Here is a 21,197-nt window from a genome sequence, read left to right on the forward strand (position 1 = left end):
TTTCTTAAAGTCGAACTGAACCCGTTCGGCGCAGGTTGAGAGGCGGGTCATAGTAGTATGTCGATGATTTGATTTGACAATTCTGGGGACTGGCTTTTGGAGTGGTTCTGACTCACCAATAAGCAATAATAGCAGGAAACCTGGCGGATGTCTGCGCTCTCGAGGTGCCCTTCTGCTTTTTTTCTATAAGTCGGTATTGTGAAAAGCCCATAAAAAACATCAGAAATGTGAAATGGTCACGTTTCATGAGTCATGACCCTTGACCCCTTGACATTTTTACAAACCCATTCTATAAATATATAATAACTATAATACTACATACTAAATTCATGAAGCTGAAAACAAGTATTATTTTATTTATTCTAATTAATTATTTTATACATTTTATGCAAAATTATAGTTTTGTGAGACAACAGACAGCACCATATAATACATAGCACATTATGCAATTTGTTCTCTTGTGTATTATTATATATGAGCCTATAGATCTAACTGATCAAAGATCAACCTAGAACAGAATGATATAGAACACAGGTGTTCAAAGTGGGAGGCGGGCCTCCAAGCAGTTTCAGGGCAGGCTCAGTGAATGGAAATGTAAAAATATTATATTAGTTATTAAAAGGAGATCTTATAGAATAGCCTAAATGTGTGCGATTTGGTTCAGAGATACAGTAGTTTGGGGGAATTTGACAGTTTTTCCCACTTTACCAGAGTCAGAAGCAAATAAATGCCTTCAGACAGACCTTTGTATGTATTTGGTGTCGTCTGAAGTATGTCAAACAGAAATATCAGGCTATCTTGGCTCAATTGTTGAGTGTCTATGAGATCAAATAACAAAATCATGATACCATAGAGTTGAGTGAGGGCGGCTCCTTTTTCCAACCTGTGTCCGGGGGGGACGGGGGGGGGGGGGGGGGTCCCACAGTCTCAGACATGCGCAATTATACGTTGGTGCACTGGCTGCACGTGCAACCCCTAGTGGCCAGATGATTTTTTTTTTTTTTTTTACCTTTTATTTATACAGGGGAAGTCTCACTGAGAGCAATGCTCTCTTTTTCTAGAGTGCCCTGTTCAGAATGTGTTGTCATATCCTACTATAGCATTCAGTGTCTCCTATACAGTTATCTATTTGTGGAGGTACACCACAATAGATTTTGAGCACCACAAATAGATTTTGACTGCCACATATTAATTTCAAGTAGTTTATTGTTTATTGTTTATTGTGGATCCCCATTAGTCTGCACCAAGGTGAGACTACTCTTCCTGGGGTCCAGGAAGTTGACTGCAAACACCTGCTTTAGGAGCCCACTAGATGGTGCTCTGAGGCCCACCGGTGGGCCACGGTTCAGTGGTTGGGAAACACTATCATGCAGATAGAATAGGCTATATAAGGAGACAATTCTTTTTTCATCACTGTAAAGCCACAGCATAGTGAAGAGGGTATTAATGTGGTGTGTGTAGTTCATATCTACTAGCCTCTTCATTTTGCTCTCAGAGTGCCCCAGATTAATGCATTTTATTTTAAAATTTACAAAATTTCTTTATCCCGAGACCCCCCTACCAGAGTAATATTGACTTCTGGGTGGTGCAACACCTGTTTGGAAGGTCTAGAATCGCCTATGGTCTCAGACTTAGAAAACCCCTGATATAGAACAAACATCAGTGAACACCCAAAAGCAGGGTTTAGCAGGATAACAGCCTACTTAATCTACATAGTGTATCCTAACCTGCCGACTCCACCAGCCTTAGATCCTCCGAGCATACCAGGAGAGAAGGTCCACTCACTTTTCGATAGCTGAAACATGCTTTGTTTCCATCTTTCCCTTGGTCAGCAGCTCCGGTGTGATCCGCCCCTCAAACAGCAGGCCTTCTTTGGCCATCTTGACCAGGATGAGGCGCACCAGCTCCCCCATGTACATCCCACTGGCCATCTTCTCAAACCTGGACACACACAAACCACGGCAGCATGGTCAGGTGACGCTGTGTCTATCTAATAATGGCATACATCAGACATGTCAACATCTCTTAAATGAGCCACAGCAGGGCGTCCGGGTGGCGTAGCGGTACGTTCCCTGCCTACCAACACGAGGGTCACAGGTTCGTATCCACGTGTTACCGCCGGCTTGGTCGGGCGTCCATACAGGCACGATTGGCCTGTGCCTGAGGGTGGGAAGCCGGATTGGGGGTATGTGTCCTGGTTGCTGCACACAGCGCCTCCTCTGGCCGGTTGGGGCGCCTGGTTGGGGTGGGAAGTAACTGGTGGGAATAGCGTGATCCTCCCACGTGCTACGTCCTACCGGTGAAGCTCCCCCTGCGGCTGGCAACTGTGTTGGAGGAAGCGTGGTGCTAGTCTCGGCTCTCCCCCAGATTGGCAGAGGGCGGAGCAACGACCGGGGCAGCCAATCCAGCATGGGGATGAATTGGCCAAGTATAATATAATTGGGGAGAAAATGGGGGGGGGGGGGGAAATCAGCAACAGTAGAATATAATACACACAATAAAATGTCGATGTCTAGGAAGAATGTTGACATTTCAAGACTTCTGTTCTAAAATGCTGTGTTTTGGGAAAAAGCAGTACCTGCAGTTCATTCGATATTTAAAATATCGAGTACCTAATCTGTAACTGTAATCATTTTATCAACAAAGTACTGAATGTTCTTTAAATGCACTGCCATTTTGGGGGGTATCAATGATTCTGTACGAGTAGATGACACTTTTCTCAAACGGTAACTATTTGTTCGTGATTCCGTTACACTAGTTGAAGCTTCTGTGTAGCCGCTTGTTACTTTTAAAAGAGTAGTTCACCCAAAAATGAAAATGCTGTCATCTCCTCATGCCAGCTGAAACACAGCTGAAACACGGTTGACTTCAGCTGTGGAGTCCTGACTTACTTCGTACTTCAGTACTGAAGTCAGTGGTAATACAATAAAATGCTACAGGCAAGGCAATGCACATGAATGTAAAACTATTTCCAAATATATCCCATATCTTAAAGGAACACTCCACCCATTTCCAACCACCTTTGTATCATTAGAACATCAGTAGTATATCAGAAAACTGTAAACTGTTTTGAAGTCTGTCATTTCATTTGACAGACTAACCCTAACTCATTAACTCAAATCAACTCTCAATAACTGTCAAACATTCTGTCATTCATCTAGTTTGACAGTTATTGAGAGTTGATTTGAGTTAATGAGTTATTCATTGGAGTTAGTGTGGACCAGTGATGTCACTGGTCCACACTTTAACACTCAATAACTGTCAAATGAAATGACAGACTTCAAAACAGTTTACAGTTTTCTGATATACTACTGATGTTCTAATGATACAAAGCTGGTTGAAAATGGGCAGAGTGTTCCTTTAAGCAGCCTTGTGAATCCCGGAACCCATTGGGGTTTATGGAGAGTGTTGAAAATGGGCAGTCAGCAGATCTGAGTGAATCTCCCAGGTGTGAATGTGTTTGGCTGTGTGATTGTGAGGCAGGTGTGAATGTGTTTTGCTGTGTGATTGTGAAGCAGGTGTGAATGTGTTTGGCTGTGTGATTGTGAGGCAGGTGTGAATGTGTTTTGCTGTGTGATTGTGAAGCAGGTGTGAATGTGTTTGGCTGTGTGATTGTGAAGCAGGTGTGAATGTGTTGGCTGTGTGATTGTGAAGCAGGTGTGAATGTGTTGGCTGTGTGATTGTGAAGCAGGTGTGAATGTGTTTGGCTCTGTGATTGTGAAGCAGGTGTGTATGTGTTTGGCTGTGTGATTGTGAGGCAGGTGTGAATGTGTTTGGCTGTGTGATTGTGAGGCAGGTGTGAATGTGTTTGGCTGTGTGATTGTGAAGCAGGTGTGAATGTGTTTGGCTGTGTGATTGTGAAGCAGGTGTGAATGTGTTTGGCTGTGTGATTGTGAAGCAGGTGTGAATGTGTTTGGCTGTGTGATTGTGAGGCAGGTGTGAATGTGTTTGGCTGTGTGATTGTGAAGCAGGTGTGAATGTGTTTGGCTGTATGATTGTGAGGCAGGTGTGAATGTGTTTGGCTGTGTGATTGTGAAGCAGGTGTGAATGTGTTTTGCTGTGTGATTGTGAAGCAGGTGTGAATGTGTTTGGCTCTGTGATTGTGAAGCAGGTGGATATGTGTTTTGCTGTGTGATTGTGAAGCAGGTGTGAATGTGTTTGGCTGTGTGATTGTGAAGCAGGTGTGAATGTGTTTGGCTGTGTGATTGTGAAGCAGGTGGATATGTGTTTTGCTGTGTGATTGTGAGGCAGGTGTGAATGTGTTTGGCTGTGTGATTGTGAAGCAGGTGTGAATGTGTTTGGCTGTGTGATTGTGAGGCAGGTGTGAATGTGTTTTGCTGTGTGATTGTGAAGCAGGTGTGAATGTGTGTTTGGCTGTGTGATTGTGAAGCAGGTGTGAATGTGTTTGGCTGTGTGATTGTGAGGCAGGTGTGAATGTGTTTGGCTGTGTGATTGTGAGGCAGGTGTGAATGTGTTTTGCTGTGTGATTGTGAAGCAGGTGTGAATGTGTTTGGCTGTGTGATTGTGAAGCAGGTGTGAATGTGTTTGGCTGTGTGATTGTGAAGCAGGTGTGAATGTGTGTTTGGCTGTGTGATTGTGAAGCAGGTGTGAATGTGTTTGGCTGTGTGATTGTGAGGCAGGTGTGAATGTGTTTGGCTGTGTGATTGTGAAGCAGGTGTGAATGTGTTTGGCTGTGTGATTGTGAAGCAGGTGTGAATGTGTTCGCCTGTGTGATTGTGAAGCAGGTGTGAATGTGTTTGGCTGTGTGATTGTGAGGCAGGTGTGAATGTGTTTTGCTGTGTGATTGTGAAGCAGGTGTGAATGTGTTTGGCTGTGTGATTGTGAAGCAGGTGTGAATGTGTTTTGCTGTGTGATTGTGAAGCAGGTGTGAATGTGTTTTGCTGTGTGATTGTGAAGCAGGTGTGAATGTGTTTGGCTGTGTGATTGTGAAGCAGGTGTGAATGTGTTTTGCTGTGTGATTGTGAAGCAGGTGTGAATGTGTTTGGCTGTGTGATTGTGAAGCAGGTGTGAATGTGTTTGGCTGTGTGATTGTGAAGCAGGTGTGAATGTGTTTGGCTGTGTGATTGTGAAGCAGGTGTGAATGTGTCTGGCTGTGTGATTGTGAAGCAGGTGTGAATGTGTTTGGCTGTGTGATTGTGAAGCAGGTGTGAATGTGTTTGGCTGTGTGATTGTGAAGCAGGTGTGAATGTGTTTGGCTGTGTGATTGTGAAGCAGGTGTGAATGTGTTTGCCTGTGTGATTGTGAAGCAGGTGTGAATGTGTTTGGCTGTGTGATTGTGAAGCAGGTGTGAATGTGTTTGGCTGTGTGATTGTGAAGCAGGTGTAAATGTGTTTGGCTGTGTGATTGTGAGGCAGGTGTGAATGTGTTTGCCTGTGTGATTGTGAAGCAGGTGTGAATGTGTTTGGCTGTGTGATTGTGAAGCAGGTGTGAATGTGTTTGGCTGTGTGATTGTGAAGCAGGTGTGAATGTGTTTGCCTGTGTGATTGTGAAGCAGGTGTGAATGTGTTTGGCTGTCTGATTGTGAAGCAGGTGTGAATGTGTTTGGCTGTGTGATTGTGAAGCAGGTGTAAATGTGTTTGGCTGTGTGATTGTGAGGCAGGTGTGAATGTGTTTGCCTGTGTGATTGTGAAGCAGGTGTGAATGTGTTTGGCTGTGTGATTGTGAAGCAGGTGTGAATGTGTTTGGCTGTATGATTGTGAAGCAGGTGTGAATGTGTTTGGCTGTGTGATTGTGAAGCAGGTGTGAATGTGTTTTGCTGTGTGATTGTGAAGCAGGTGTGAATGTGTTTGGCTGTGTGATTGTGAAGCAGGTGTGAATGTGTTTGGCTGTGTGATTGTGAAGCAGGTGTGAATGTGTTTGGCTGTGTGATTGTGAAGCAGGTGTGAATGTGTTTTGCTGTGTGATTGTGAAGCAGGTGTGAATGTGTTTGGCTGTGTGATTGTGAAGCAGGTGTGAATGTGTTTGGCTGTGTGATTGTGAGGCAGGTGTGAATGTGTTTGCCTGTGTGATTGTGAAGCAGGTGTGAATGTGTTTGGCTCTGTGATTGTGAAGCAGGTGTGTATGTGTTTGGCTGTGTGATTGTGAGGCAGGTGTGAATGTGTTTGCCTGTGTGATTGTGAAGCAGGTGTGAATGTGTTTGGCTGTGTGATTGTGAGGCAGGTGTGAATGTGTTTGGCTGTGTGATTGTGAAGCAGGTGTGAATGTGTTTGGCTGTGTGATTGTGAGGCAGGTGTGAATGTGTTTGGCTGTGTGATTGTGAGGCAGGTGTGAATGTGTTTAGCTGTGTGATTGTGAGGCAGGTGTGAATGTGTTTGGCTGTGTGATTGTGAAGCAGGTGTGAATGTGTTTGGCTGTGTGATTGTGAGGCAGGTGTGAATGTGTTTAGCTGTGTGATTGTGAGGCAGGTGTGAATGTGTCTGGCTGTGTGATTGTGAAGCAGGTGTGAATGTGTCTGGCTGTGTGATTGTGAAGCAGGTGTGAATGTGTCTGGCTGTGTGATTGTGAAGCAGGTGTGAATGTGTTTGGCTGTGTGATTGTGAAGCAGGTGTGAATGTGTTTGGCTGTGTGATTGTGAAGCAGGTGTGAATGTGTTTGGCTGTTTGATTGTGAAGCAGGTGTGAATGTGTTTGGCTGTGTGATTGTGAAACAGGTGTGAATGTGTTTGGCTGTGTGATTGTGAGGCAGGTGTGAACGTGTTTTGCTGTGTGATTGTGAAGCAGGGCCATATGCTTGCTTAGTCAAAGCCTTCTGTGGCAGAACAAATGTTAGAAAAACTCTCACAGCTGCTTTCCTGGGTTGATGGAGCCCCTGTCGATCTCACGGTCAAACTCTGTGCGGAGGTCCTCCAGCGAGCCATCGTCTCCGAAGGCGCCCCACTCCGTGTTGACGCACATGCGGCCCTCATCTCCCTCCACCAGGTCGATGTGACGCAGCTCCTCCATGTAGGAGGCGTTGGTTCCCGTACCTGTGACCGTTCAGAGACACATGACACCTGAGCTATGAGACATGGTTACCTGAGACTTGATGCATGAGGAGAAAACTTGGCACTTGACTTGACTTGGGTTCTGCTGACTTGGGACTTGACTTTGACTTGTACTTTGAGGATTTGAAAAGGCTTCTAAAAGGCCGTGTGTCCATCTAGCGTCTTTTTCCGACCGTTAAAGGGCATGGTGCAGGTTGGAGACCACATTGCATTAATATGTGGAAGGGGTATATAGCAATGGGATTTGGGGGAAAAAAACTTTTTTTCAATCACACATAGCTGCGTTTAGACTAGTTTTTGTAACCAGCAGGGGGCACTAGTCCATTTCATGGACCTACCTTTTGTGATGTCACAGGGATGCAAAATAGTCACCTTTAGGTGACAGTCACATTTTTCAGCCCAAAATATGAGGATTTCTGAGTGGTTTACTGGTTTTATGTCTGCCCTGGTATCTGTCACCTTTTTTCACTCTCCATGACTTTGCATCCCTGTGTCAGCCCCAGCAGAACATTCTCCTCTTGTGATGTCACTCCTGTTGTTATGTCACACGCCCATTTATAAAATGCCACCTTTTCCTCCATATTTATACCCTGGGGGCCTGTGGGGGGGAGGGGGGGATCTTTGTATTTTTGGAGTGTTTTCACTGTAATCATGAGCCCAAAATGTAAATTCAGATGTTTTTTTAACCTGCACCATCCTCTTTAAACGCTGGAAGTACGCTGGGAAGCGCTGATCTCAGCGCACAATATAACAAGGAAGCAGTCTGAAACTAACGTTAGTTCAGTGCGGTAGTAGCTTGATAGCTGACAGCTAACATTAGCAAACAACACACATACAGTGATTTAGCTCAACACTCACCAGAAATATTAAGTGTCTAGCCAATCTGCTCCCACAATTGAGCCTTTCTGTCTCTGTTTGCGGTAGTTTCTCCATATGATTAGTTGCTAGAAAAGGAGCACCCGACACCAGCGTCTTTCTGAAAAGTTAAAATATTTTCAGCTGGAAGCGCTGGGAGTCGGGCGCACAAAAACGCCGGAGCGCTCTGAAAATCGACGTTGGCGCTGCGCACTTTCTCTAGACGTCCGTGTGCGCCCGCATACGCTCTCCCCCCATTGGAAACAACTGAAAATAGACGCCGGAGCTGATGAAGAGACGCTAGGTGGACACAGGCCCTAAAGTCTTGACTTGAGATCTTGTGTTTGTGTTAATGACTTAAGGTCCTTACACACCGAGCATGTATTTTTCGTGCGATTAATTCGCACGTCAATAATATTTTCCGAACCTATATCAGTCAATGCAACCGTGCATACCAACGGCGAAGTTTCGCCCAGCGTTATTGCGGTGTTTATTTTTTCGAAACACGGTTGATTTTTCAGAAATTCGCTTCCGACGTGTACACATCTGTGGCTGTGATTGACAGGTGGGTCAAAACTCGCATCGCAATTTCGTGCCGTATATTCGCATCGCTCTTGATGTGTAAGGACCTTTTAGATTGAAAGTGATGAGATTTGTGGACAGCAGATAACTGAATTTAAATTGTTTTCTGAAGTTGTATGGAATGATTGAATTTATTGAACTTTAAGCTTATTATAGACATCAAACGCATGATACTTTTACCAAGTTTTTAAAACATTGCATTGAAAAGTGCTAGATATTTAGTTTTCTTTAAAGCAGGACTAAACCCCAAAACACTTTTTCAGCTTTTAACCAATATAATTTATATGGCTTTTGTGGTGGTGTGTGAAGAATTCTGGTCAACATTTCCAAACTGATAATATTCTACAAACTTAATCTTTTTCAGCCGCATAAGTACCCTCTATGGGCTTTTTGGGGGGGCCTCAAATGAATGGACGATTTGGTACATCGTTACGTCACGGTGGTATTTGCTTTATTTTATGCAGCGAGCCGTTCGGGTGCTGGGATAACGTAATGCATTATGGGTAATCGAGTACTGTGGCTAATGCTAGCGGCTAACGTTAGTTACTTTACATGGCAGTAAAATGCCACTGAATGACCAAATTGACTTTTAACCATTTTGAGTAACACCGTGTCCATACGGACCATCAGTGTTGGTTAGTTGTTTATAACGTGGCTATATTTATAACGTTCTCTATCTCTGATACACTGCAAATACTGCCTGTCATGCAAAAAAAAAGAAAGAGGGATTGGGAGGCGGGCCATAGCGTCTCTGTCGATGATTTGATTTGACAGTTCTAGGCCCTGGTGTTGGCGTTGGCCAATCCTGGCGTGTTCCGCCCTCAAATCGAGTGTGTTCTGGCACTAAGCGAGTGTGTTCCAACAACCAGGCTCTCTGAGGCACGAGCAACTTACGACTTAGGAGCAGTGTGGTAAATACAATATTCCTGGAATGTGAGTTTAACGAACCAGTTAGATGTCCTCTGCATTCTACATCAAATGAAGACATTACTGTTTGTTTTATTTTGTATGTTACATACTTATTGGCCAAGTAAGAGAGACTATAGGTGGCCATCTTGCCTGCAGAATTTTTAAATCAAGTAGAATACCGTTTTGCCAGAAATGTGGGGGTTTAGTCCCCCTTTAACACATTCACTGCCAGCCATTTTTCAATACTGTAGTTAGCTTCTGCCAAGGGTTTTTTTTTAGGATTTTGGCTCATCTTTCAAGAGCCGAGGATTCGTTTCTGTTAGGATTTTGTGAACACATAATATCTCAAAATAACTAATAGAATGTGTGCTTTCTCTGTCTAAAAGAGTTAGTTTGTAGAGTTAGTAGTTATGTAAGCATTAGCAGTTGAATACAGCATGGTTTCAGCGTCAGAAAAAATATTCAGAGATAAACGGCTTTTTGTGAAATTCGATAGAACAGTCACTTTAACCATTCATTTTTGGCATCAGTAAGACCTAAACAATAGTTTTGAACAGTAATTTCCTCCATAACAGCAGGAAACTCCCCTCTGCTTCCAACTCCTCCCTCCGTGGGCGTTCTTCTTGGCTGCAGCGGCGGCCGTGTCACAAGCTTGTCACCAGTCTCACTGCTTTGCTGCTGCTGCTGTCCTGTGCCTGTCTGAGCGCTGTGCCTGTCTGAGCGGCCGCTCTTTGAGGAAGTCTGGTTGGACTCGCTCGCTTCTTGGAGTTTTGGTTGAGAGCTTTGATGAAGCTTTTGCGATTCTGGTCATATTTATGCTGCGTGTTTCAAAGTGTGTTCCATCCGTGATCTATTATGCAAATTTGCAATCCCGCACTGCCAGCAATCAGCGCGAAAACGAAAGCGTTTTCGCCAATCCATTTTCATGAGAATGGCTTCGTCACACTGCTTTTTGCTTGCCTTCCTCCTTCCTTGTCGCCACTTAGTGGGTCGGTGGAATGGGTTGTACACGTTGTACACGTCCAATACTTATAAAAGAGATGTAAAAGGGTTAGATGCACATCCCACCGTCAAAAAAAAAAAATCGATTCTGAAAACGTGTTAACACATTGAGTGCCAGCCATTTTTTCAATCCTGTAGGTAAGTTGTGCCAGGTTTTTTTTTGAGGATTCTGGCTCATTTTACAACAGCCGAGGATTCTTTTCTGTTAAGACTTCGTGAACACCAATCATCTAAAAATAACTAATAGAATGTGTGCTTTCTCTGTCTAAAAGAGTTAGTTTGCAGAGTTAGTAGTTATGTAGATATTAGCCGTTGAGTACAGCATGGTTTTAGCGTATGAGACAGCAAGCTGAGATAATCGCAGTTTTGTGAAATTCAGCAGAACAGTCACCTGCCTGTGATTGTGGGTGCCTTTGGGCGAGTCTGTATACTGTATTGTGTGTGTGTGTGTGTGTGTGTGTGTGTGTGTGTGTGTGTGTGTGTGTGTGTGTGTGTTCGCGCGTTGCTCCGCGGCTCTGGGGGGAGGGGATCTCTGTCCGTTCTGTGTGTGTGTCTCCGGGCTCCTCCCTCCGTCTGTGCTGCTGGGAGTTTGCAGCGAGTTGAGCAGCCTCTCCCTGGCAGCGAGTGTGGATAGGTCTCACTGTCTCTTGGGTTTGAGAGCCCCGATTAAGCCCCGTGCGACTCTAGGCTTTATGCTGCTCACCCAGTCCATTTCTGGAACCCCCCACCGCAGCAGCGCGAAGCGTCCCCGCCTACAGTATGAGAATGAGGCTCGTTCGTTTCTGACTGTAAAATCGCCAAGCCATTTCCGCGGGAGGCGGCTGCTTTTGGTCCACGGGTCCCGTGGCTGTGGCTTTCTCTCTGTCTCTGTCGCCACTTAGTGGTCGGTAAAATAGATTATACACATTCTCTTGCTCCAATAGTTATCTCGAAGATGTAAAAGGGGTTGATTGATGTCCCACCGTCAAAAAAAAAAAATGTTTATGTAAGACGAGTTAGCTCGTCCTTGGCACTCAAGCGCTGGATTATGTAAGACGAGTTAGGTCGTCCTTGGCACTCAATGTGTTAACACGTCGTTGGCAGTCAACAGCGGGATTCTGAAAACGTGTTAACACGTCGTTGGCAGTGAACGTGTTAAGATGAGTTAAGTTATCCTTTATTTATCCCCATGGGGAAATTCATCCTCTGCATTTGACCCATCCTCTACTAGGAACCTTCCTAGAACTAGGAGCAGTGGGCAGCCGCAGTGCAGCGCCCGGGGACCAACTCCAGTTCTTTTACCAGTGCCTTGGTCAGGGACACTGACAGGAGTATTAACCCTAACATACATGTCTTTGATGGTGGGAGGAAACCGGAGCACCCGGAGAAAACCCACACGAACACGGGGAGAACATGCAAACTCCACACAGAAAGGACCTGGGACGGACCGGGGTTCGAACCCGGGACCTTCTTGCTGTGAGGCAACAGTGCTAACCACTGAGCCACCGTGCCGTCAAAAGATACTGGATTCTTGATTTCCTTGATGAGGTAGAGGAGCACAGTCTTATTTAATCACTGTGTGCTTGCATGTGTGTGTGTATGTATGTATTATATATATATATATATATATATATATATATATATATATATATATATATATATATATGTATATATATGTATATATATATTTCCCCTTCCGATCTTTGTTTTTACCTATGATGATTCCCACTTCACAACGCTGATCATCAAACCCACAGGTCATCATTGTGCCGACTGTGTCGTTCACCACAGCCATGATGTCAGCCTCATAGTCCTGAAAACACAGGAGGACTTTTAACTGAAAACACAGGAGGACTTTTAACTGAAAACACGGGAGGACTTTTAACTGAAAACACGGGAGGACTTTTAACTGAAAACACAGGAGGACTTTTAACAGAAAACACAGGAGGACTTTTAACTGAAAACACGGGAGGACTTTTAACTGAAAACACGGGAGGACTTTTAACTGAAAACACAGGAGGACTTTTAACTGAAAACACAGGAGGACTTTTAACTGAAAACACGGGAGGACTTTTAACTGAAAACACAGAAGGACTTTTGACTGAAAGCATGGGAGGACTTTTAACTGAAAACACAGGAGGACTTTTAGCTGAAAACACAGGGGGACTTTCAACTGAACACATGGGATGACTTTTAACTGAAAACATGGGATGACTTTTAACTGAAAACACTGAGGACTTTTAACTGCAAACACGGAGGACTTTTAACTGAAAACACAGGAGGACTTAACTGAAAACACAGGAGGACTTTTAACTGAAAACACAGGAGGACTTAACTGAAAACACGAGAGGACTTTTAACTGAAAACATGGGAGGACTTTTTTTCCTGAAAACAGAGGACTTTTAGCTAAAACGTGGGGGACTTTTAACTGAAAACACGGGAGGACTTTTAACTGAAAACACAGGAGGACCACTGAAAACACGGGAGGACTTTTAACTGAAAACATGGGAGGACTTTTAACTGAAAACACGGGAGGACACACAGGAGGACTTTTAGCTGAAAACACGGGAGGACTTTTAACTGAAAACATAGGACGTTTGACTGAAAACACGGGACTTTTAACTGAACACACGGGGGACTTTTAACTGAAAACTCGGGAGGACTTTTAACTGAAAACTCGGGAGGACTTTTAACTGAAAACACGGGATGACTTTTAACTGAAAACGCAGAAAACATGGGAGGACTTTTAACTGAAAACACGAGAGGACTTTTAACTGAAAACACGGGAGGACTTTTAACTGAAAACACAGGAGAACTTTTAACTGAAAACACGGGATGACTTTTAACACATTGAATGCCAGCCATGTTTTCATTCCTGTAGGTAAGTTGTGCCAGGGGTGTTTTTGACGATTCTGGCTCATTTTACAACAGCCGAGGATTCTTTTCTGTTAAGAATTCATGAACACCAATCATCTAAAAATAACTAATAGAATGTGTGCTTTCTCTGTCTAAAAGAGTTAGTTTGCAGAGTTAGTAGTTATGTAGATATTAGCCGTTGAGTACAGCATGGTTTCAGCGTCTGGAAATTTATTCAGAGATAAATGGCTTTTTGTGAAACAGTCACTTTAACCATTCATTTTTGGCATCAGTAAGACCGTCAGACATTCTAAACAATAGTTTTGAACAGTAATTTCCTCCATAACAACAGGAAACACCCCTCTCATTCAAACTCCTCCCTCCGTGTGTCTTTTCCTCCTGGCTGTACAGCGGGCGTGTCAGAAGCGCTTTTGCTGCTGCCTGCCTGTGTGCCTGTCTGCCTGCTTGCCTGCGTGCGGACGCTCCTTGTGCGAGTCAAGATGGGCCGGGGAATGCGTGGGCGATGGGCAGATGTTGATTCTGGCCTTTCTGAGGTGTTTCAAAGTGTGTTTCACCTATGATCTATTTTGCAAATCGCTCTCCGCTCTCTGTGTGCTGCTGCCGGTGCGCGGCCGCTCTCAGGCAAGACAAGTCTTGAATGGATTACTGTGAAATCGCCACGGCATTTCCTTGAACGGCTTGGTCCCGCGGCAGTTTTTTCTTTGATTTCGGTCGTCTGGGGGAGCACTGTCAACACTTAGTGGGTCGGTAAAATAGATTATACACATTATCTTGCTCCAATAGTGATCTCGAAGATGTAAAAGTTGTTGATTGATGTACCACCGTCAAAAAAAAAAAATGTTTATCTAAGACGAGTTATTTCGGCTCTGGCACTTAAGCGTTGGATTATGTAAGACGAATTATTTCGGCTATGGCACTTAAGGTGTTAACTGAAACACGCTAAAAACATGGGATGACTTTTAACTTAAAACACGGGAGGACTGAAAGGTCCTTCACTTGAAATGTTCATCTGGAAGGGGTTAGGTTTAGGCAGGTGTGTGTGTGTGTGTGTTTTGAATGCATTTGCAATTGCTCAACTGTGATGTCACCCGAGAACATGCACATAATTGATAAAGCACAGCACCATGTCACTATACCACCATCTTTTGACTAGTAAAATAGTGAATGCAGCTGCTGGACATATACAGTATGTAGCCTATCACATAGAGTAGGTTAGTAAACTAGTTAAATTGAAGAGGGGAAAAAAGCTCACCCCTCTTTTCTTGATTGCCTTGTTCAGAAGCTTCACCACATCCATGCCTTCCACTCCACTGGCCTTGAACTTCTTGGTCCATGTCACCAAGACAGCCTGTAAAACAAGCTCTTTATAAGTCAAAACTCTGAGTTACAGATAGACAGACTTGGCAGCACGGACATTTCTGTCCATTGCTATTCCAGCCACAGCTTCAGTCTCCAGACAACACGTTTGTAACACTAACACTTCATGGTCGGACGTCAAAGCCCTTGCTGGCTGCGCCGTATCGGGCTACGCCACAGCTGGCGAGCCTGCGCCCCCGCCGGCATGCAGCTCCCCAAAGATTTGACTCGACACAGCTGACGTGAACAGTGCAAGTATACTATAATGTAGATGGTGAGCTAACAGAAATCACACAATTTGCTCATTTTGCTGGGGACTCCCCCCTGGTACCCCCTCATCAAGTTGACGTTCGAGTATGTAGGTCTAGCTGCCGCTGACAACGTCCTAAACTTGAGGCTACGTTGAAGCATGTTTCTCGCTTTACACCAAAATGCATGTATGGTACAATTCCATCAAAAGTAACTTTTATGCAAAAGTAAAACAAAAAAATTAAGGAAAAAAACAAGAAGAAAAAGCCCAGAAATTTTCTTTTGTTTTATAAGTTTTGAGTTCCAAAAATTAAGGAAAATGCATCAAGGCAAAATATTGGGTCTCTAACGTTCTCATGAAAAATGTAGACATAGGACCAGAAAGTAAAAGGACCAAAAAATGACCGCGACCCGCGACCATAACATTTCTCTCAACCATCTCAGGTCATGATGTCAAAAATGTCATTATCCTTGATCTCGGGAACTCATCACTCAAAACTCAAAATTGTGAAGAAAGTACAGTATTATGAAGTATCTACTTTTGCAGAATAACACCATGAAAGTTGATATTGGCACAGCTATACATACAAATTATGATGGTAATCTTATTTGATTGCGTACCTCGTTGAGTTTAGACTAATGATAATCTTATTGGATTGCCTACCTCATTGAGTTTGGACTAACGATAATCTTATTGGATTGCCTACCTCGTTGAGTTTGGACTAACGATAATCTTATTGGATTGCGTACCTCTTTGAGTTTAGACTAACGATAATCTTATTGGATTGCCTACCTCGTTGAGTTTAGACTAACGATAATCTTATTGGATTGCCTACCTCGTTGAGTTTGGACTAACGATAATCTTATTGGATTGCCTACCTCTTTGAGTTTAGACTAACGATAATCTTATTGGATTGCCTACCTCGTTGAGTTTAGACTAACGATAATCTTATTGGATTGCCTACCTCGTTGAGTTTAGACTAACGATAATCTTATTGGATTGCCTACCTCGTTGAGTTTAGACTAACGATAATCTTATTGGATTGCCTACCTCGTTGAGTTTGGACTAATGGTAATCTTATTTGATTGCCTACCTCATTGAGTTTGGACTAACGATAATCTTATTGGATTGCCTACCTCATTGAGTTTGGACTAACGATAATCTTATTGGATTGCCTACCTCGTTGAGTTTGGACTAACGATAATCTTATTGGATTGCCTACCTCGTTGAGTTTGGACTAACGATAATTTTATTGGATTGCCTACCTCGTTGAGTTTGGACTAACGATAATCTTATTGGATTATCGTCTCGTTGAGTTTAGACTAACGATAATCTTATTGGATTGCCTACCTCGTTGAGTTTGGACTAACGATAATCTTATTTGATTGCCTACCTCGTTGAGTTTGGACTAACGATAATCTTATTGGATTGCCTACCTCGTTGAGTTTGGAGTAACGATAATCTTATTGGATTGCCTACCTCGTTGAGTTTGGACTAACGATAATCTTATTGGATTGCCTACCTCGTTGAGTTTGGACTAACGGTAATCTTATTCGATTGCCTACCTCGTTGAGTTTGGACTAACGGTAATCTTATTCGATTGCCTACCTCGTTGAGTTTAGACTGGGCGCAGGGGAAGGAGAAGGTGAATCCTACAGGAAGCTTTTTGTCCTTGATCTTTTGCTTCTCCATGAAGTCGCCCAGACAGTCAGCAACATGGTCGAAGAGCTGCAGGGACAAAACACACTTTACACTGTAGAAGGGAACTTATCAAAACTATTGACCAACATCATATTAACATACGTTTGTCAAGTGTTACCAGTCATTATTGACACAAAAACATGTGATAATCCTTCACAACTACACTACCGGTCAGATGTTTGGGTACACCACATCCTCTGTTCATCTCCACATTAGCAAAGACTTTCAGCACTATGAAATAACCATTGACCTATATATAAATGGACCAACATAGCTCATTGACTTTGACACAGCAAAATTAAGCTCACTTCCGGATATTGTTTGATTTCGTTTGATTGGTTGAATGAATGAATGCTACACGGAAGTACGAGGGGAGGGGGCGGCTGCCCCTAGCGTCTGCCGGGGGAGTTTCCGAATTTGCTCTGTCTCCCTTATCGCCGCAATGCATTATGGGTAGTCAGCTACTTTGGCTAATGTAGCCGCTAACGCTACTTACTTTACATTGCAGTGAAACGGCACTGAATGACCAAATTGATTTAACTTTTAACCATTTCGAGTAACACTGTTTCCATACGGACCCCCAGCGTTGGTTAGTCGTTTATAACGTGACTCTATTTAAAACCTTATAACGTACTCCAGTTTCTGTGCTGAATCCAATGGTCTGAATGTCTGAATACAGAGACGGCTTAAGGCTTTATCTAACGGTATAAATAACGTTAAATGGTCCGCCATGTTATGGACGTTAGATGTATGGTATCTATATAGTTACGTGTGTCTACTAACATTATTAAAATATCATAAAGTAACGCTATTTTCTGATAATTTGCTCAACTATTACTTGCTACCTGATGCCTTGCGGCACATTGCTGCCTCTACCGGTCGGAAGTATTACTGTTCTTATTATCCGATGTTTGTCGTCAGTTTTCCTCGAAATGGGGCTATCATTTGGAAAACGGAGCGCGTTAGAGCATGAAAAAGACTTGAAATAGTTTTTTCAGACCATACACTAATTTGGAAAGTGTTTATTTAATACATAGACCGAGAGAGAAGTTGGCTCGTTTCCCATATGGTTGAATGGATGTTCCCGGGAGTGCTACACAAGCTGCGACCCCCACTGGCCATTTGAAAGAATATAATTTCCGCATAGGCGTCAAAAATAGGCAGGCTGAAATGCCCACTGGAAATAACACACAAATGGAATTAAGTGGTAAACAAGTCTAAAGTATCCTATATTTATATATATATATATATATATATATATATATATATATATATATATATATATATATATATATATATGTATATATATATATATTTATAAAACGGCTCTCTCAAATCAAGCAATCTGATTGGTTCACAGCCATTGTATAAATCCAGTAACCCACTCCAATAACCCATGGCCATGGGTTATTGAGTTGCCATGGCAATTACTAAAAGCCTTTGGTTACCTCAAATGACAATGTAGAAAAAACAAATGGCGGAGACAGCTGTCAGATCCTTGTGAATCGATCTTCGCTTATAACTTTACTAATACTTTGCAGAAAATTATGTTTTGTACAAGAATAGACGCAGGCTAATGTCTTCTTTGCAAAAAAAAGGCTGTTAACCCCGCATTTAACCCCGCATTTAACCCCGTAACGTTAGTTGGTGTCGGGCTTTCCAGAAAGCTCTCAGCTTCTCAGCAAGCGCTGAGAATGCAGTGCTGCGCTCGAGCTGCGTGTCGGGCTTTCCAGAAAGCTCTCAGCTTCTCAGCAAGCGCCAGGATTGGCCAATGTCAACTTCAGTCTCCAGAACGATCCAATCAAATCACCCGCACGTTCTTGCGGTCCCGCCTTACAGTAGTGTTTCAACTGACTCTACCAGAATGCCATGGCAGTCGGACTTATAGTATTACTATTATTATTATATTATCATACTTGGAAACCGTTTTATAAAAGCAATATAGCACCCGAGCTGCGTGTGTTGTGGCATATATCCCGCTGCTCAGCAGTTATCCCACTCGGCCTGCGGCCTCGTGGGATAACAGCTGATCAGCGGGATATATTTGCCACAACACACTGGCTCTCATGCTATATTGCTTAAATATATATATATATATATATATATATATATATATATATATACTGTATATATATGTATGTATATATATATACACTATTTTAGATTCTTTCAAGTAGCCGCCCTTTGCCTTTGTGAAGGCAAAGGCTTTGGAATGAAATTCATAAATTCAATATTGTCTAAGTGACTAATTTCAAACTTTCAAGACTTCGATCAAAATGGCTTGAAGAGAATGCAAGATTGACTTTAACAGCCACAGTAAGTAATCAGATTACAAACGAGGAAGTGCAAGTATGCAGCGATCACATCAATAGTAGAAGCTGAAGCAATACAGAAAAACAATCTCAAATGATGAAGTGCACCCCCCCCCCCCCCCCCCCCCCCCACACTATTTTAGTGTCCGGTACTGAGCTGAATGAAAAGCATAGAACAGTGGTCTTCGAACCTTTTCCCGTCAACCACCCCTAAACTGGCACAAATTATAGACCACGGACCCCCATTTGATACTATTTTGTCCCAGGCTCCCCCATCTGATAAGATCTTTGCTTTTAGATGTTTTGTTACAGAAAGCATATGAAACCCAGGACCATAATAGTCATTATTCATTATGTCATTGTGTTATTTAGGGATGGATTTATAGTGAAAATTAATTATTCCCCTTTTTTGCTGTGGTCCCCCCGGAACCCCCTCATGTTCCCCTGCGGGCCCCGGACCCCGCTTTGAGAACCACTCATAGAACATTCAGTCAGGTGAGTCCAGAGTGTGGACTGGTCGTGTATTACTACACAAAAATATACAATTATTGCATTTAATAAGGCAGTGGTTCCCATACTGGGGTACATGTACCCCTAGGGCAGGGATGGGCAACTTTGATGATAGAGAGGGCCACAAAAAAATTGTCCTCGCTACCAGAGGGCCAGATTGTGACCGTGCACTTCCACCAGTAGCCTACTGTAACACCATCACTCCCAATTATAGCTACTAATTTGATGAAAAATACCAACCAACATTTATATTTTTCATATTCAAATTTAGTAATTCTTCCATTCAGATGGCACCAGAAACTTTGCTCTAGCTTTAAAACAGCCCGCTACAGCAATTTGATGGGGTACATCCAAATATGGGATATTAATCAGATTAGTAATGTTGCGCAATGTGCATCCTGGATATAGTTTGTTACAATAGCGTTAGCTCAAATGCTAACGTTAAACAGTATGTGGGGATGGACAATGCTAACGCCATTAGCGCGGTTCTACAGTAAAATAAAAACACAGATTTTGGTGGTCTAACCTAACCAAAAACGTCCGCCTTGTAAAAAAAATAAAAATAATAATTGACCCAGGGGCCACACTTGAGTGAGGTCGGGGGCCGCATGTGGCCCGCGGGCTGCCAGTTGCCCACCCCTGCAATAGTGGTATGTGGAGCTATTACAGGGGGTAGCCTACTGGAGAGAAAGGAGAAAATGGAACAATGTAAGAATGACTCATGAAAATGGATCAAACGTCAAAATAAATCTGCTCAGGAGGCAATAATTGCAACTCTTTCATTCCATTTCTTATTTTGTAATGTTATATTCTTCAAAAGGTGGGTTATCATTCATTCACTGCATCAGATGCTATAGTTTTCTCTTGCCGTTTTCTAAGCAAAATGTTGTAGTCGGGTCAAGGAGGTGCTTGGATTCAGAAATCAGGGAAAGGCAAAAAAGTTTGAGAATCACTGTCATAAGGAAATAAAAGTGATCTGTTGTTCAGGGAACTGAGCAAACGGAAGATTTCAGCTGCACTTGGTAAACACTCCATACAGAAACGTGTAGGCTGTGGGCCGAAGTGCATTGGATTCAAAATGTTTCAACCGAATCACAATCGGCCTTGTCACGGGCAGTGCTGCTCGTGGATCGGGTTACTTCTCTGTCCAGCTGTCCCCTCTACATTTCATAAATCAGCATCTGTCTTTGGTCTTTTGTTTGCGCGGCGCGCTCTAAACCAATCACACGCTCCCAGACAGGCTAATGTTTTGGTTATCGCGTTACGCTGCGACTGCCGGCTGTTGTGCTGGGGGCTCAGAGGGGTCAGCGTGCGTCCTGACGTCATTAGTCTCAGCGTTATCCAAGAGCCCATTTTACAACCGATCGATCCTTAAAAGACACCGGGCTCCGTATTGGGGGCAAACAAAAACAGGAAGTATCTTGCAATGGGGGAAAAAAATAATCGAGTATCCTATTTCAAATAATACTTTCCGAGTGTTCGGGAATTGTACAACATCAGGACAATTCAGATAGGGTCTGGTATGTTAGTTAGTTTGTTTTTAGTACGCACCCAAGAAGGCTAAAATAGAGCAAAAATAAACTCTTTCGAAAAATATGACACGGGTCTCATAACGGGGCACCACTGCACTTTTATTATCATATGTTGTATGTTGTATGTTTGTTGTTGTTTTTTTTGCATATCTGCTTTATCGGACAGTGGAGAGAGATATGAACGATGGAAGGGATAAAGGGGGATGACCAGCTCAGTCATGAAGCCGAATAGACCCTTTTCACGGAGGCCATTTTGTGTCGAAAAGGCAGAATAAACACAGGTGCAAGCCAAACACTAATGAGGGTTTCCAAATTCCAATCATGGACGT

At 43.2% G+C, this 21,197-nt stretch overlaps 1 protein-coding gene across 1 annotated transcript in view; it reads right to left on the minus strand.

Moving 5' to 3' along the window:
* The window catches only part of LOC310771216 (hexokinase-1-like), a gene marked incomplete at its 3' end in the record, with an annotated part of 70,926 nt that overhangs the window by 26,612 nt on the left and 23,117 nt on the right, over positions 1-21,197 (minus strand). Inside the window, exons 4-8 of the mRNA XM_083663874.1 lie at positions 16,422-16,541; positions 14,460-14,555; positions 12,044-12,143; positions 6,802-6,985; positions 1,786-1,941 (exon numbers count right to left, since the gene is read on the minus strand). Coding sequence (XP_083520000.1) covers positions 1,786-1,941; positions 6,802-6,985; positions 12,044-12,143; positions 14,460-14,555; positions 16,422-16,541 — 656 coding nt within the window. The remainder of the gene's footprint in view (positions 1-1,785; positions 1,942-6,801; positions 6,986-12,043; positions 12,144-14,459; positions 14,556-16,421; positions 16,542-21,197) is intronic.

This window comes from Poromitra crassiceps (assembly GCF_964638095.1).
Source record: "Poromitra crassiceps genome assembly, contig: HAP1_SCAFFOLD_437, whole genome shotgun sequence".
Classification (NCBI taxonomy): domain Eukaryota; kingdom Metazoa; phylum Chordata; class Actinopteri; order Beryciformes; family Melamphaidae; genus Poromitra; species Poromitra crassiceps.